Source organism: Eumetopias jubatus, unplaced genomic scaffold (assembly GCF_037043125.1).
Source record: "Eumetopias jubatus isolate StellerSeaLion01/CBP00866 unplaced genomic scaffold, mEumJub1_p1.0 scaffold_7, whole genome shotgun sequence".
Lineage (NCBI taxonomy): Eukaryota > Metazoa > Chordata > Mammalia > Carnivora > Otariidae > Eumetopias > Eumetopias jubatus.
The window spans coordinates 99167959-99181418 of record NW_028274813.1 but is presented as its reverse complement, the minus strand read 5'-3'; the positions used below and the strand labels follow the sequence as shown (position 1 = coordinate 99181418).

General features: G+C 49.9%; 1 protein-coding gene across 1 annotated transcript in view; it reads right to left on the bottom strand.

Annotated features, from left to right (window-relative positions):
• The window catches only part of LIPC (lipase C, hepatic type), a 131199-nt gene that overhangs the window by 17665 nt on the left and 100074 nt on the right, over nucleotides 1-13460 (bottom strand). Inside the window, exons 2-6 of the mRNA XM_028100494.2 lie at nucleotides 10659-10846; nucleotides 6562-6744; nucleotides 5882-5999; nucleotides 2992-3225; nucleotides 211-456 (exon numbers count right to left, since the gene is read on the bottom strand). Of these exons, the coding sequence (XP_027956295.1) occupies nucleotides 211-456; nucleotides 2992-3225; nucleotides 5882-5999; nucleotides 6562-6744; nucleotides 10659-10846 (969 nt within the window). The remainder of the gene's footprint in view (nucleotides 1-210; nucleotides 457-2991; nucleotides 3226-5881; nucleotides 6000-6561; nucleotides 6745-10658; nucleotides 10847-13460) is intronic.

Below are 13460 nucleotides of genomic sequence, written 5' to 3'. Positions count from 1 at the left end.
AGGAGGAGAGGCTCAACCAACGATCGTTCCAGAAAGCATCAAGCTTTCTCCTCCTGGCGCTTGGCGGCCAGGTGGACACACTCTTGGGAACAGAGAGAGAGAGAGAGACAGGCTGTGTGGACATCGCCGTCTGGACTCTGTGGTTTGAGGAACACTGAAAGCAGAGCGAGGTTTCAGCCGAGCGGCTGCCCCGGGGCCGCTCGCACTCACCTTTGAAGGGGGACTGGGCGCGCGTGGCCAGGAAGAGCCGCTTGTTCTTCTGGCCCTGCCGCTGCTGGCGGACGTGGTAGCCCAGTGAGCTGCAGCGGCCCCTCTGGCAGCTCAGGCACAGGCCCTGGCTGAAGCTGTCCATGTCGCCGCACTGGTAGGCCATGCTCTGCTGGCTGGGGTGCAGCAAGGAGTCGATGAAGAGATGCACCGAGCGCTCGTGGGAGCATTTTATGGTCTGCGTGATGGCTGGAACACAGGGCGAGAAGGACGTTAACACCCCCTCGGTTTTCCAAAGTACCCTCTCCTCAAAGGATCGTCCTCTTTCCAGCGCAGATCCGCAGCACGCTGGGAAGGAGGGGTGGGGTTGCTGAGGCTGGCCCACTGGCGACACTGGGACGGAATCCGTGACTGAGAACTCCAGGAGCAGGCCCCTCTCAGGCACGAGGTGGAGAGGCATCACCCCAGCACCCTGGGGCTCCTGAGGGCGCCCTGGTGTTTTAACTGGAAGCCTAAGTCCCTAAGAAAAATACTGAATTATTTAAGAACACAGGGTAGTGTGATTTATTTAAAAAATATTTGTGTCTTGGGGCACCCGGGTGGCTAGTCGTTAGGCGTCTGCCTTCAGCTCAGGTCATGAGCCCAGGGTCCTGGGATCGAGCCCCGCATCGGGCCCCCTGCTCGGCGGGAAGCCTGCTTCTCCCTCTCCCACTCCCCCCTGCTTGTGTTCCCTCTCACTCTGTCTCACTCTCTTTGTCAAATAAATAAATAAAATCTTTAAAAAATATATGTATGTCTTAAACGGCTACAAATGTGCAAGTGCTCATGTCTTGGGTTGAGGCAGCTGGAGCAGGCTTGTGTGGGATGCCTCTTTTCTTAACCACGCTAGGCAAATGAGAGCCAAGGTACTCTTGGGGCTCGGTTAATGGCCTGGTGAAAGCTGAGTCCTCTCCCACAATGTCTGCCCTCTGTCCTAAAGCAGCCATTGCCCCCACTGGGTAACTGGTCTGTAAAACCAGCAAGGGGATTGGCTTCTAGAAGGATACAGCCAAGTGACTAGGTCTACATGGGCCAAAACAGCAAGGTTAGGAAGTTTATTTACCATGAATTTTTGACCTTTTAAAAAAACTCTCCATTCATTCATTCATTAATTTAAAAATTAATTAATTTAATCTTTAATAAATGATTCTCAAGGATGTTGAAGAACCACCACAAGGTATGTAAAGTACTTAATGTCACAGCACAGGTAACTTTGCCAAAAGCTATTTCTCCCAGTGTCTGAAGGCTAAATGCCAAGATTGGACACCTGGCTCTTGGTCTAGTGCTGCATTTGTTGAGCACTTACTATGAGGCAGGTACTATGCTGAGTGCTTTCACTCATCCAGTTCCTGAATCTCATCACAGCCCCTTCAGGCAGCTGTTCCAGACGAGAAAACTGAGCTTCAGAGGCGTTCCAGCTCACCTAGCCAGGAGGGGTTGGGGCGGCAAAGCAGTTACCAAATTACCTTCTGTTCAGATGCTTTGATAGAACCACCCCAGAATGGGATCACTTTTAAACTTAAAGGTGAAGAAAACCGAGAAAAACCACACCAAAATTGGACGAGCAAAATAAGTGTACCTGGTCCCACCACTTTGAAGGTTCGCACAAAAGAGCAAATCGTACCAACAGAGATGTATTTATCAGGCAACTAGTTACTCAATACCAGGCCTGTGTTGAGCTTTGGGAGGGAGTGGATCTGGGAGGAGGGCTGGTTTGTCAGCCGGGAATGGAGCAGGCCCCCGTGGATGACCGGTGGGGCAGCGATGTGAGGGGCATGTGAGGAGTGACGAGGGGAAGTTCCCAGAAGGTTCTCTCAGGTGTGGGCGGGTGGAAGGCTGGGAGTCCAGCCAAAATGAGATAATGTTGAGTGTGAAGTTCGTTCTGATACTGGAGAGGTGAAGGTAGTGATGTAATCACAGGAGACTGGGTTCTCAGCTCAGTTTTGGATGATGGAGGTGAGAAGGGAGGTACGTGGGGCGGGGGAGGAGAGGGGCTCCGACTGGCTTAGCGTGAGTTGGTATGTTTTCATCAGGATGATGTTTTATAATAATGAGAGATTTGGAGCATCTATGGAATGTATGCTTTTTGCTGACAGGCTTGTTCTTTAACCCTGCGCGTGTTGTCAACGTGCATGTCAATATTTTAGTCTAGGATTTGAGAGAGAAGTGGGATCACAACCCAGATAATGCCACAATCCAGTTTCTGCCCTGAGATAAAGGAAGCGACAAAGACATGTTTAGAACTGAATTTTGAATCGGAAGAATCCCACTAAGGTCCTGCAGGATCAGCTGATTACAGCTCCCAGGAGTGGAAGAGTTACTCCCGCTCTAGTCAGACCAGAGACCGAGATGCTAAAGATCAAGGATCTATTTAAGTGCATCCTCATGTGGTCCAGAATAGAGGAAGCCCCCTGGGTGAGGAAACTTCTGGAGAAGGAGGAATGACCACAGGCATCAGGACTCCACTTTCAGAATTGCTAGTATGCCTGGAGAGACTTTGTTGGGTACGCTGGGAGGGGCAAAGAAGTGGGGAATCCTGGTGTCTCCCCCAGCTCATTGTCAGTTAAGAGAAGGGCCTGCTGGAGGGACCCTAGCCCTTACCCACTCTCCCTCTGAGTGGGCTTGGTGACCATATACCCTGGGTTCCCAAACCCTTCCCAGAGTCCTGGATCTGGGGGCTGTGTGCAAGTATGGGGGGTACGAGCCAGTGCAGGCTAGTGCTTTTCCCCACGCCTTCCTTCTCACCGTTTAAGCCGTGCTTGGTAATATGTTTGTAGAGCTCTAGGAAGTGGCAGCCAGGCTGGAAGTAGCCCCCGTTGGGGTAGAAGTCATAGTGTGCTATGGACTGTTTGATGCCCACGCTCAGGCCCATGTGCTCCCGGGTGAAGGTGTGAATGGCATCCACGAAATTGGCATCATCTGGTGAAAGACGGTCCCTGGGCGAAGATCCTTCGAACAAAGGGCCGGCGGCATCCAGCCCTAACAGGAGAGCAAGGGTAAGCGTTCAGTGGGCACAAGGGGAAGAAAGGAGAATGCTCCTTTAAGCTTTCTGATGTTATTACACATTCATGAGCTAGCAGGAAGAAGAAGATCCTAGGGGATAATCTTCCTCTAGAAAATCTTGCTATAACCTTTTCGCAGTAAAACCGCAGTAATTTATGGTGCCGAAAATTAGACACAGGCTGCGCATTATCTATGGGGAAGAGGTCTGCAGGAACTACCCAGTGGTAGAAATAAGGTTATGAGGGAATGCTTGATTTATTTAAGCAAATCAATTTTAAGTACCTCTCAAGCTCCTTTCAAGAGCATCTGTTTGCATACAAAAAACCACTGTGCTTATAATTGTAAGTAGTTCTAACCTACCCATCAGAGAAAAACTTTATTTCTCTGTATGTTGTCAATAATTTCCCTAAACAAGCTGACTTTTCTCTCACACCAATGTCATTTCATTAGAATGTCCAGAACAGCCTTGGGGCATGACTGTTCCCGGGTGAAAGTGTTGTGAGCAAATAGGACTGCTCAAAGCTCAGCTCTGGTCAAGTGACAGATGTGTGTGCGTGAGACGAGTGGCAGCTCCTGGCTGACTGTCGTTGGGGAGTATTTATGCGCTCAAGGTTTTTCCTCTGTCTTTCTCCCTTACCTTCTCTGGAAGACCCTTTGATGTCCCACATCAGCCCTGGCTTCTATCCTTGTTGTGGGTGAAGGAACTGACAGGGGGCAGTGAGAGCGCCTGTCTCCAGCTCTCATCCATAGTCACAAATGAAAGATGTCTTGGTGTGATTTATAGTCTGTTCTTCGTGGGGCTGAGTGTGAGACGACAGGAGTAATTAGCTGTCCTGCTGCCTCTGTCAGGAGTGGGTCTGGCTAATAATGCCTGATGTGGCCCATGACACCCGCCAGGGTGGAGAGGGTGCTGGGCCTGGTGCCGCCTCTCTGTGATTCTTACTCAGCCTTCTAGGCCTGGTTCCTTGGTGATGGGCCTCATTGGCCTTCTGTGAAGGTCTGCTCACCCCCAGCCTGATGAGGGTTAAATCACAGAGCTGGAGGCACAAATTCTAGCCTGCCGACCAGGTCTCCCCAGTTACCGGCAAGCTCAAAAAAGTAAGGATGAGGAAGGGAATTCTCATAACGACCAATTTATTTCGTTTAAATGTCTGCCATTATTTCTTTTTTTTACATTAAAACCGACCTCTTCTTTGGTGAAGTAATGGTAATAGTAGATATTAGCTGTCAAAAATGTTCTTACTTGATAAAGTGGGGTCCTGGGGCACCTGGGTGGCTCAGGTGGTTGAGCATCCCACTCTTGGTTTTGGCTCAGGTCATGATCTCGTGGGTTGTGGGATCGAGTCTTGCGTCGGGCTCCCCACTCAGCGGGGAGCCTGTTTCTCCCTCTCCCTCTTCCCCCTCTCGTGCTCTCTTTCTGTCTCAAAGAGATGGATAAAGTCTTTAAAAAAAAAAAGATATTTCAGGCAAGGGGAAAAGGACATGCAAAGTTCCAGAAGCACAGGAAGCCATGGTGTGTTCGTAAAGTAGAGAAAGATGTAGTGTCATGGAAGCCTGGGACTACAGGAGGAGAGCAGAGGGAGGAGAGGTCACAGAATTCTGGAACACTAAACTGAGAAGGGCCTTGTCTGACTTCCTTCCTTCCTTCCTTCCTTCCTTCCTTCCTTCCTTCCTTCCTTCCTTCCTTCCTTCCTTCCTTCCTTTCTTTCTTTCTTTCTTTCTTTCTCTTTCTTTCTTTCTTTCTTTCTTTTCTTTCTCTTTCTTTCTTTTTTTCTTTTCTTTCTTTCTTTTTAAATATATTTATTTTGAGAGAGAGAGAGAGAGAGAGAGAGAGAGCATGTGCACAAGCACCAGGGGGAGGGGGCAGAGGGAGAGGGAGAGAAAGTCTTAAGCAGACTCCAAAATCAGCATGGAGCCTGATGTGGGGCTTGATCTCATGACCCTGAGATCACAACCTGAGCCAAAACCAAGAGTTGGATGCTTAACCAACTGTGCCACCCAGGCGCCCCTGGGCTTTCTGAGTTTTATCCTGTGGATATCTGTGGGCCTTGGGGACTTGGCTGGTGAACAATCCGATCAGATGTGTTCTTCCAAACAGAACTGTGGGATAACATTGGGGGATGAGGTTGGTGTCAAGGAGGCCTGGGAGGAAAGGCCTTCTTGCACATCCTCAGCTCTCCCTGGGTATCTGGAACCATTTCCAAGTCAGTGTGGAGCCCCCTCCCTCAATCCAAATGGGTCCCACCGTAAGGCCCATGTGTTTCACAAATGTGGAAACTGAGGCACAGACGTGGCCGATGTTATCACATATTTCAGGCTGTGATCCTTTAACTTGCTCATATTGGGCTTTTTAAGCTATAGGTTGAAAAATAAACTCTTTCCTGGTAAAAAGTGTATAGAAAGTCTACTTTTCAGGTCCTATCTGGCATGACTATGAGAGGCACCCACTGGAGGAAAGGCAATAGGGGTTGGGGCTGTGATTTACTCTGAATTCTCGAGGGACAGCTGTCTAGGACAGTGGTCATGCTTAAAACAGTGCAAAGGAGGCTGGGGGCATGGTAGTTCTGGGCCTGTTGTAGAAGAGGGTCCTGTTTCGCACCTCCGCGAGGTCATTGGTTATCAGCATGGTTACCTGTAATTCTCCCAATCTTGTGCTTTCCGCCCATGTAACTGCCAGCAAATCCTGAGACATGGGCACCCAGGCTGTACCCAATTAGATGAACATTGCTTCGAGAAAACTGAGCAGATTCCTGGAAGACAGAGGCAAGATGCTTACGGCAGACAGCTGCCGGACAGAAACCTCGTGTGGGTCCAGCTCGTTCTGGGCTCCCCCCTTGTTCTTTGTCTCAGGTGGTAAATGAGGTGCTTAATTCAGCCTCCTGACCCAAACTGGTTTCTCACCTCTCTGGTGCCCACCTTTCAGGCTCAGCTACCTAGGACCGCCCCTTGGGGATGCTGCCCCCTGTCTGCCGGCCTTTACTAGGACACGCACGCCCTGCACAGTGATGCTGTTCATTTCTGTGGGGTTTGATGGTATACAAGTGTGTTTAGATCCCTTAGCACATCCAAGGGAGTGAGCGTAAAAGAGATAGTGGTTGGGAGAGGGGGAGGGAAGATAGTTCTGCCAAATAGGGGTTCAAGCAAGGCATCTGAGGGACCCCCAATGTCTCCTCTCCACCCTGTGCCCTCCCATTCCTACGAGCTTAGCAAAGTGGTTCTCCTGTCTGCGCTGCTTAGGAGACCAGCTTAATGCCCTCAGTCTCGGGAGAAGGGCGAGGAGGGGAGGGGAGGGGAGGGCGGGGCAGGCCTTACCTCCAGCCACCGGATTAGAGCCGCCACCTCCTGGCCCACAAGGCGGGTGTTGCGGACGGCGATGGTGTAGTGGTGGTAGGCCAGGGTGAGCCAGTCGGCCAGCCCCACGTTCACAGGCTGGGCCAGCCCAGACTTCAGGGCAGCAACCATCTGCCAGATCCAGTTTTCCAGGAAGCCGTCCACCTGCGGGTGGGCCCACAAAGTCGCCAGCTTAACCAGGAGGGGATGCGGAGGTGGGGCGCTGAACTAGTCTCTTCTTTCCCCCATTCACCTTTTTTGTTTTTTCCTTTCCCAACTCTTGGCTAATTAAGGCTGTATCCTTCTTTCCAAAAGAAAGGGCTTAATGTGGGGTTTCTCGACCTTGGCACTATGGACATTTTGGGCCAGATACTTTCTGTTGTGGGGGCTAGCCTGTGCATTGTAGGGTATCTAGCAGCATCTCTGGTCTCTACCAAGCTGATGCCAGCAGCACGCTCCCCCGCAAGTTGTGAAAACCAAAAATGTCCCTGGGCTTGGCCAAATAAATGTCCCCTGTGGGCTACCCCTGGCCTCCAACTGAGAACCATTCTCTTTCTCTCTCTCTCTTTATTTTTTTTAAAGGATTTTATTTATTTATTTGACACACAGAAAGACAGCAAGAGAGGGAACACACACAGGGGGAGTGGGAGAGGGAGAAGCAGGCTCCCTGCCCAGCAAGGAGCCTGAGAAAACTATTCTCTTAACATGCCCCTATTTTAAGAGTTTCCAAGCCTTAAAATAATGGAAAGTCTATGTAATCAGGAGCTGAAAGCTGACCTATCCTCTGAGGGTCAGCTCTAATATCTCCCGGCTCCCCTGTTCAATCACAGCTCTGAATCCCAGCTCCTTTGCTCTCTTCCTGCCCACTGCGTCTGCTTGCTTTTGAGGGAATAAAACACCATGAGTTGGAACATAGCAGGAGCTCAATAGATGTTTATGGAGAATCTTTCTGTGTATGTGCTTTGTTTGAGAACCAACTTGCAGGGCACTCCTGATGGGCTCATGGAACGAAGACATTGGTGTCTGCAAGGATAAATAAGAGTTCACTTACGAGAATAAGGGTGGGCTGGTGACTGGGGCAGGGTGTCTAGGGTGGTCCAGGCAGAAGGAAGAGCATGAGCAGAGGCGCATGATCATGAGAGGGCCCCGGGGTATGTTTAGGGGGAGAAGAGTCCGGTGTGCCTGAAGACCAGCCGGCAGGAGGCAGGCTGGAGAACAATGCTGATGACGGGGCAGGTCATTCGGGGTCAAGTGCAACCACTTATGAATGTGCACCCAGTGCCTTCCATGTGGATAGAGCACCTTGGATTCAAATCCCAACTCTCCCAGTTAGTTAGCGATCTGGTTAACTTTTCTGTGCATGATGTTCCCCATCTGGGAAATGGGGCGAACAGTAGTGGCCTTTCTCTAGAACTGCTGTGAAGAGGAGATCAGTCCATTGCTGTGAAGCCCTTAGAACAGCACCTGGAATGCAGCAAGCACTCGGTAAATGTTAGTCACGCACAGTTACCTTCCCATTTACTGACACACTGTTCCTATCACTAGTGATAGTAGTTCTAGTCCTCTCTGCATTTTAAGAAGGAGGAGTTCATTCTGGGACAGGACCCCAGTAATGGTCTTATCGTCACGTTGCATTTGTGAACAAGATATTTGCTTAGTCATGAATTCAGTTAACAAATATTTCTTGAGCACCTACTGTGTAATATTAGGGTACTGGTTGGCAGAAGAGGGAGAAGAACACTCTAGGCAGAAGGTGCAGGCTGAGCCAAGGCCAAGAGGAGAGAAAGCACAGGGGAAGGGAAGGAGCTACAAGCGGTTGGGGGCTGCTGGAGTTTAAGTGGGGGGCAGGGAGAGGTAAGGGGGAGGCAGGGAGAGTCAGAGGAGGCAGGGAGGGCGAGGGCAAGGCAGGGCAAGGTGAAGGGGGCAGGGGGAATGCAGGGAGGTAGGGAGGGGGAGGAGGGCAGGGTCTGAGGGGGAGAGCACGGGAAGGAATCACCAGCTCTGCCATGTGCAGCCTTTCTGACTTGGTGGCCCCAGCTTCGAACTCCGCCCGTCCCCCGATCTGTCCTCTGGATGCATTCCCTCCTTCCCTCCTTCTCTCTTTTTTCTTGTAAGGAAAGTCCGTTTGGCTAAAGGAGCTGAAGAAATGGGATACGCTCCTCTACCGCCGCTGGCCTCCTTCTCAACCCCTGCCCCCCAGGGCTCCCACAGGAAAGCTTTCCGTGGCCGATCTTTCGTTTCCTTTAAAACAGGTTTCACCTTCTTAGTGTTCTGCCCTCTGTCTCCTCTTCTGTTTTTCTTACAGAAACATGGATTGAGCTCCTACCCCAGCAGGAGAGAGCCACAGTGAGGGTTGTGGGGTGAAGCCTGCTAGGAATGGGGGCCCGGTCAGACCCCTCTCACAAAGGGGGTCTTCGAGAGTGTGAGCTTGGCGCGTGGGGATTCTGCGTGTGAACCTTTGTCCACTCTTGGCTGTGTGACTTTGGTAGCAGCCCGACCTTCCTGAGCGCAGTTTCTTCTTCTAAGAGACGCTAACCCACCTCGGAGGGACGTGTGGGGATTAAACGGGTTGATGTGTAATGTAAAGGGCCTAACTTGTAGGAGGGCCTCAACCTATGTTAGGTCCTTTCTTTAGGGGCAGGAAAGCCCACCACCACCTTCACTGCCGACCCTGGGGTGTGTGGAACCTCCTCTCCCCTAGGTGGGAGCCCTTTAAGTCCTAGGGGGAAGCTCCTAGCAGGCTCTAGGTGCCTCTGCTTCCCCCCCCCATCAGTGGCAAGCACCCCACCTTGTGGAAACGCTCCCGTGGCATCGTGGGGCTCCCCACCACCACATGAGACTTGGCACGGGGTCTGTATTGTTCATGGGAAGGCTATGAGCCTACACAAAGCAGGCTCTCAGTGAATAAATGTTGAAAGAGTGGTGGATGGGTAGACGGGCTCATTTTGCTTTCTACGGTAGGATAGGTGAGGGTTTCAAGAGTATTTTTCAAAGATGGCGGGGAAAGGTTTCCAAGTCACGAAATAGATCCCCAAATCTCTGGAGGTTTCAAGTTGTGAACCAAGCTTCAAATCGTGGGTTGGTTGGGAACCAGGGAGGCAGAATTTCCTCTTGGAGACAAGTCCTTGCTTAGTTTGATTTCAACCATTGCCCACAATATTCTTTCTCCCCTTTGTCCAGGATTTTTAGCATCCCTAAAAGGCTACACTTTCTCTAAGAGGCTACATATCTCAGTCACCTTTCTACCTAGGTATGGCCAATGGATATAACTGGAAGCATTTTACAGATGCTTCTGGGTAGCTAACCTAAAAAAACCCCACTCTTTTATACCAAAGGCCATTGAACGGTACACTTTAAATGGATGAATTGTATGGTATGTGCATTATAGCTCAATAAAGCTGTTGAAAAAAACCCATGCTCTTTGACTTCTTTGTGTACACCCTTTACTAATTGTGTTACCTGGAATAAAGGTGTGATGGCTGGTGCTCTGGCTACCATTTTGGACTATAAGGACAAAGGCTACACTTTAAGAATGGCAGAGTCGTAAGCTGGAAATGAGCTGGGTCCCTGAGGACTTCATTGACAGAGTCATTTACCCAGTTTTGGATTACATATCTCTAGACTATTGTGTGAAATGGAAACAAACTTCTGTTTTGTTTGAACTACTGCCAATTGGGTTTCTGTTATTTGCAGCTGCATTTAAACCTTATAGTTACAACATTTCATTGGGACACTATGTCTTTTAGCTTCCTATCTCCTCTTGTGAAATAGGCAGATTCTCCTGCATGGACCGCAATCACTTCTGGGGCCCTCATGTGCTGTGAGACCTCCTTGAACCACATTTTATTATCTGAAACATGGAGATAATTATACTTTCCTTACCCTGCTTATTCATGGGGTTGACATAATCAATGAGATCCTGTGGGGAAGTACTTGGAAAATTAAAATGTGCTTTATAAATATTATGCATGAAAGTGTTATCACTGGCTCCCTATCTTTTTTATTAAAATTGGACACGCAAGGGAGAAAAGCAAAAAATGTAAATGCAGAGAGAAAAAAGGCACGTCAGCATTTCCTACCGACCACCCGTGGATTATCATCACCAGGGGCAGAGAGGAGTTGAAGCCACACCGATGTAATGTGTCTGGGTGATTCAGCCGAATCTGACAGCCCTTATCCATTTCTTCTTCAAAAAGCAGGAATCTGGTCTCTGTCTCCTGCAATGCTTCCTTTGTTTCAACAGCTCTCGATCTTCTTCCAACTGGCTCTGGAATGTAAGATTGGAGACAGTGCTTACCCTGGCATCTGTCCCACCTCTGCCAGCTCTGGGACAGCCCAAAAGTTCCTAAGAGCACCAGCCAGCAGGGTTACTGGGAGGTACTGGAGGTAGGCATGAACTGCAGCTTTGGGGAACCCAAGAGGGCATGTCCAGCAGAACAGCCATTTCTCCTCTGGGAGATGATGAAGGCTGACCTACAAGAACCCAACACTGAGGTAGAGGGGGCCAGATCCTCCATCCTGCCATCCTGACTATGGGCTCAGCCAGTCAGATATTGAAGTACCTCGTGGACAATAGGGATATGGAAGAGGCAGTTGCATAAGATGAGTATTTCACCCCAAGTCACACTGCCAATAAGCGGTGGCGTCAGGATTTGAACCCAGCTCCCTCTGATTCCAATTGTCTACATCCCTATGCTGCAGAGACAGTGAATAGAGCACGTTAGTTAGACGACATTATGCATTTGCCCGTGTAGTTCCGCCTGTTCTCACTTGCAGACACGTTATGCCATGTAGCCTTGCCTGGACCAGGTAGGGTTCGGGCAGAAAGGATCTCAAAGGAGTGGCTGATTCTGCTTGATGCAGGGAGTGACACTGAGAGGAGGACTTCTCAGAGAAAATGATGCTGATCCTGCCTGGAAGGATAGACAGGGGCTTGTGTGTGGGGCTGTGTGGGTGGTGGGAGGGAACAGGGCTTTCTGAGCTGGGGGAACAGAAGAGTTAGGGCTCAGAGGGTGGCACTTTGTGGGCATGAGGAGGAAAGAGACGAGCCTGGGCAGCCAGAGTGTCAGGGGCCCCAGGATGCTGGGGAGTCTGGACTTCATGCCCGAGATGTTAAGTTTGCTGCTAAGGCATTTTTCAGCAGGAAAGGATAAATGAGTATCCATTCAGAATCTTTCAAAGACCCTGGAAGAATGGGGTAGGAGAGAGAAAGATCGTTTTTAAGATTTTACCTTCAGTTGTTTTCTCAAAATGCCTTTTAGTCTTTCTTTTGGGGCAGGCTGCTCCTGGTCCTGAGTCATTTTGGAGTGGTGATGAGCAATCACGCAGCCCTGCCAGGTCGGCCATGCTCCTGGCCAAAGACAGACACCTCTGCTCAGGGGCTGTGGGAAGCCTGGGGAGGTGCTCGGTTCTCAGGGTTGGGGCACCAAGGTGGGTGACCTCTTTTGCGCCAAGATTAGGGATCAGGCCAAGAGCTGGGGGAGGATGACTTCATCGTCCCTTCTAGCCCAGGGTGGGCTCTCCGGGGGTTGAGGGACATGCCAGCATTTTTGGGCAGTGACCTCAATTGAGCCTAATTATGAAGGATCCCGAGCATTCATTCTGAGCATAAAGTCAGTCAGACTTCTCAAACAATAAGTCTTGGGCTTTTGGTTTCAGGGGACAGCAGGATGGAGAGATGATGAACCTACAAAGTGCAAGGGGAGGTATTAATGAAACCGATTTTCCTACCCAAAGGTTATTAATTTGAAAGGTTATTAATTTCCAGCAAAGGGCAATGATTTTTCACTAGGATGACAGAGTGAAACGCCTCATATTTTATTAAAAAGAGTTGCGAGTGAGAATCTGAATAACTGCTCTGCGATTATTAAGAAAATGTCTGCTGCCTAGTGTGGCTTTCCCAGGCTTAGAGGCTGCCCAGGATTCTCCTCATCCCTGCCAGGGGGCTCTCAGCTCATGTTCCCCGTTTCGCTGGCCGCACCAGCTTCCTGGTCTTCTAAGTAGAAGCTGGGCTGTCACCTTGCACTCCTACACCAAACTTCCAATCAGTCTGAAGCTTCAGGTTCCCAAATATCCCTAGCATCCAGTGTCCCCGCTCAGGTGCATACTGTGTCTTGCTTGGTTGATTGCAACAGCCCCCTAACACATCTCTCTCTCTCTCTCTCTCTCTCTCTCTGGTCTTGACATCCTCCCCCATGCTGCAGTTCAAAGATGCTTCCTAGAACAGGAATGACTATCAGATCCTTTAGTGACTTTGAGCTTCGTGGTGTCGCAGCCAAGGTCACCACCCCAGTGATAATCCCTCATTCCCCAGCTCAGCCCTCCTGCTCCCCACGGCCAATGGTTCCCCCTACCTTGGCCCTCTCGCTCCTGCCTCTGTCGCTGTGGCTTCCTGGTGCACCCTGGACCATCCATTAAAAAGGAACTCAGACATTACACCCTGGAGGAAAGCTTCTCATCTAGCCAGAGATCATTACTTCCTCTTGCCGCCAGCGCTGTATTGGGTCCTTGCTTCTAATGCGCTTGTCATGGGGCCTGATAATTTATTTGTTTAGGTGTGTGCTGTTTTCTCCATCAGGCTGTGAGCTCATGGAGGGCAGTGCTGGTAGGGGCTCAATGAATGCTTAGTGAATGATGTATTCTGTGGCATCCTGGTCTCACATCAAAGGCGAAGATTTGATTTGTCAACCATTCATGCACTGGCGTGAACGAAACGTAACTAACTTTCTTTTATTTAGTGACGGAATAGCTACATCTTCCTTCCTTGCAGGATAGCTGGCTCCAGTGCTTGAGAAGACTATATATGAAAACCAAATGGGGATAGAAATAGTACCTATCTCATGAAGTTGTTACAAAGATTAAATAAGATATTTGTAAAGAGC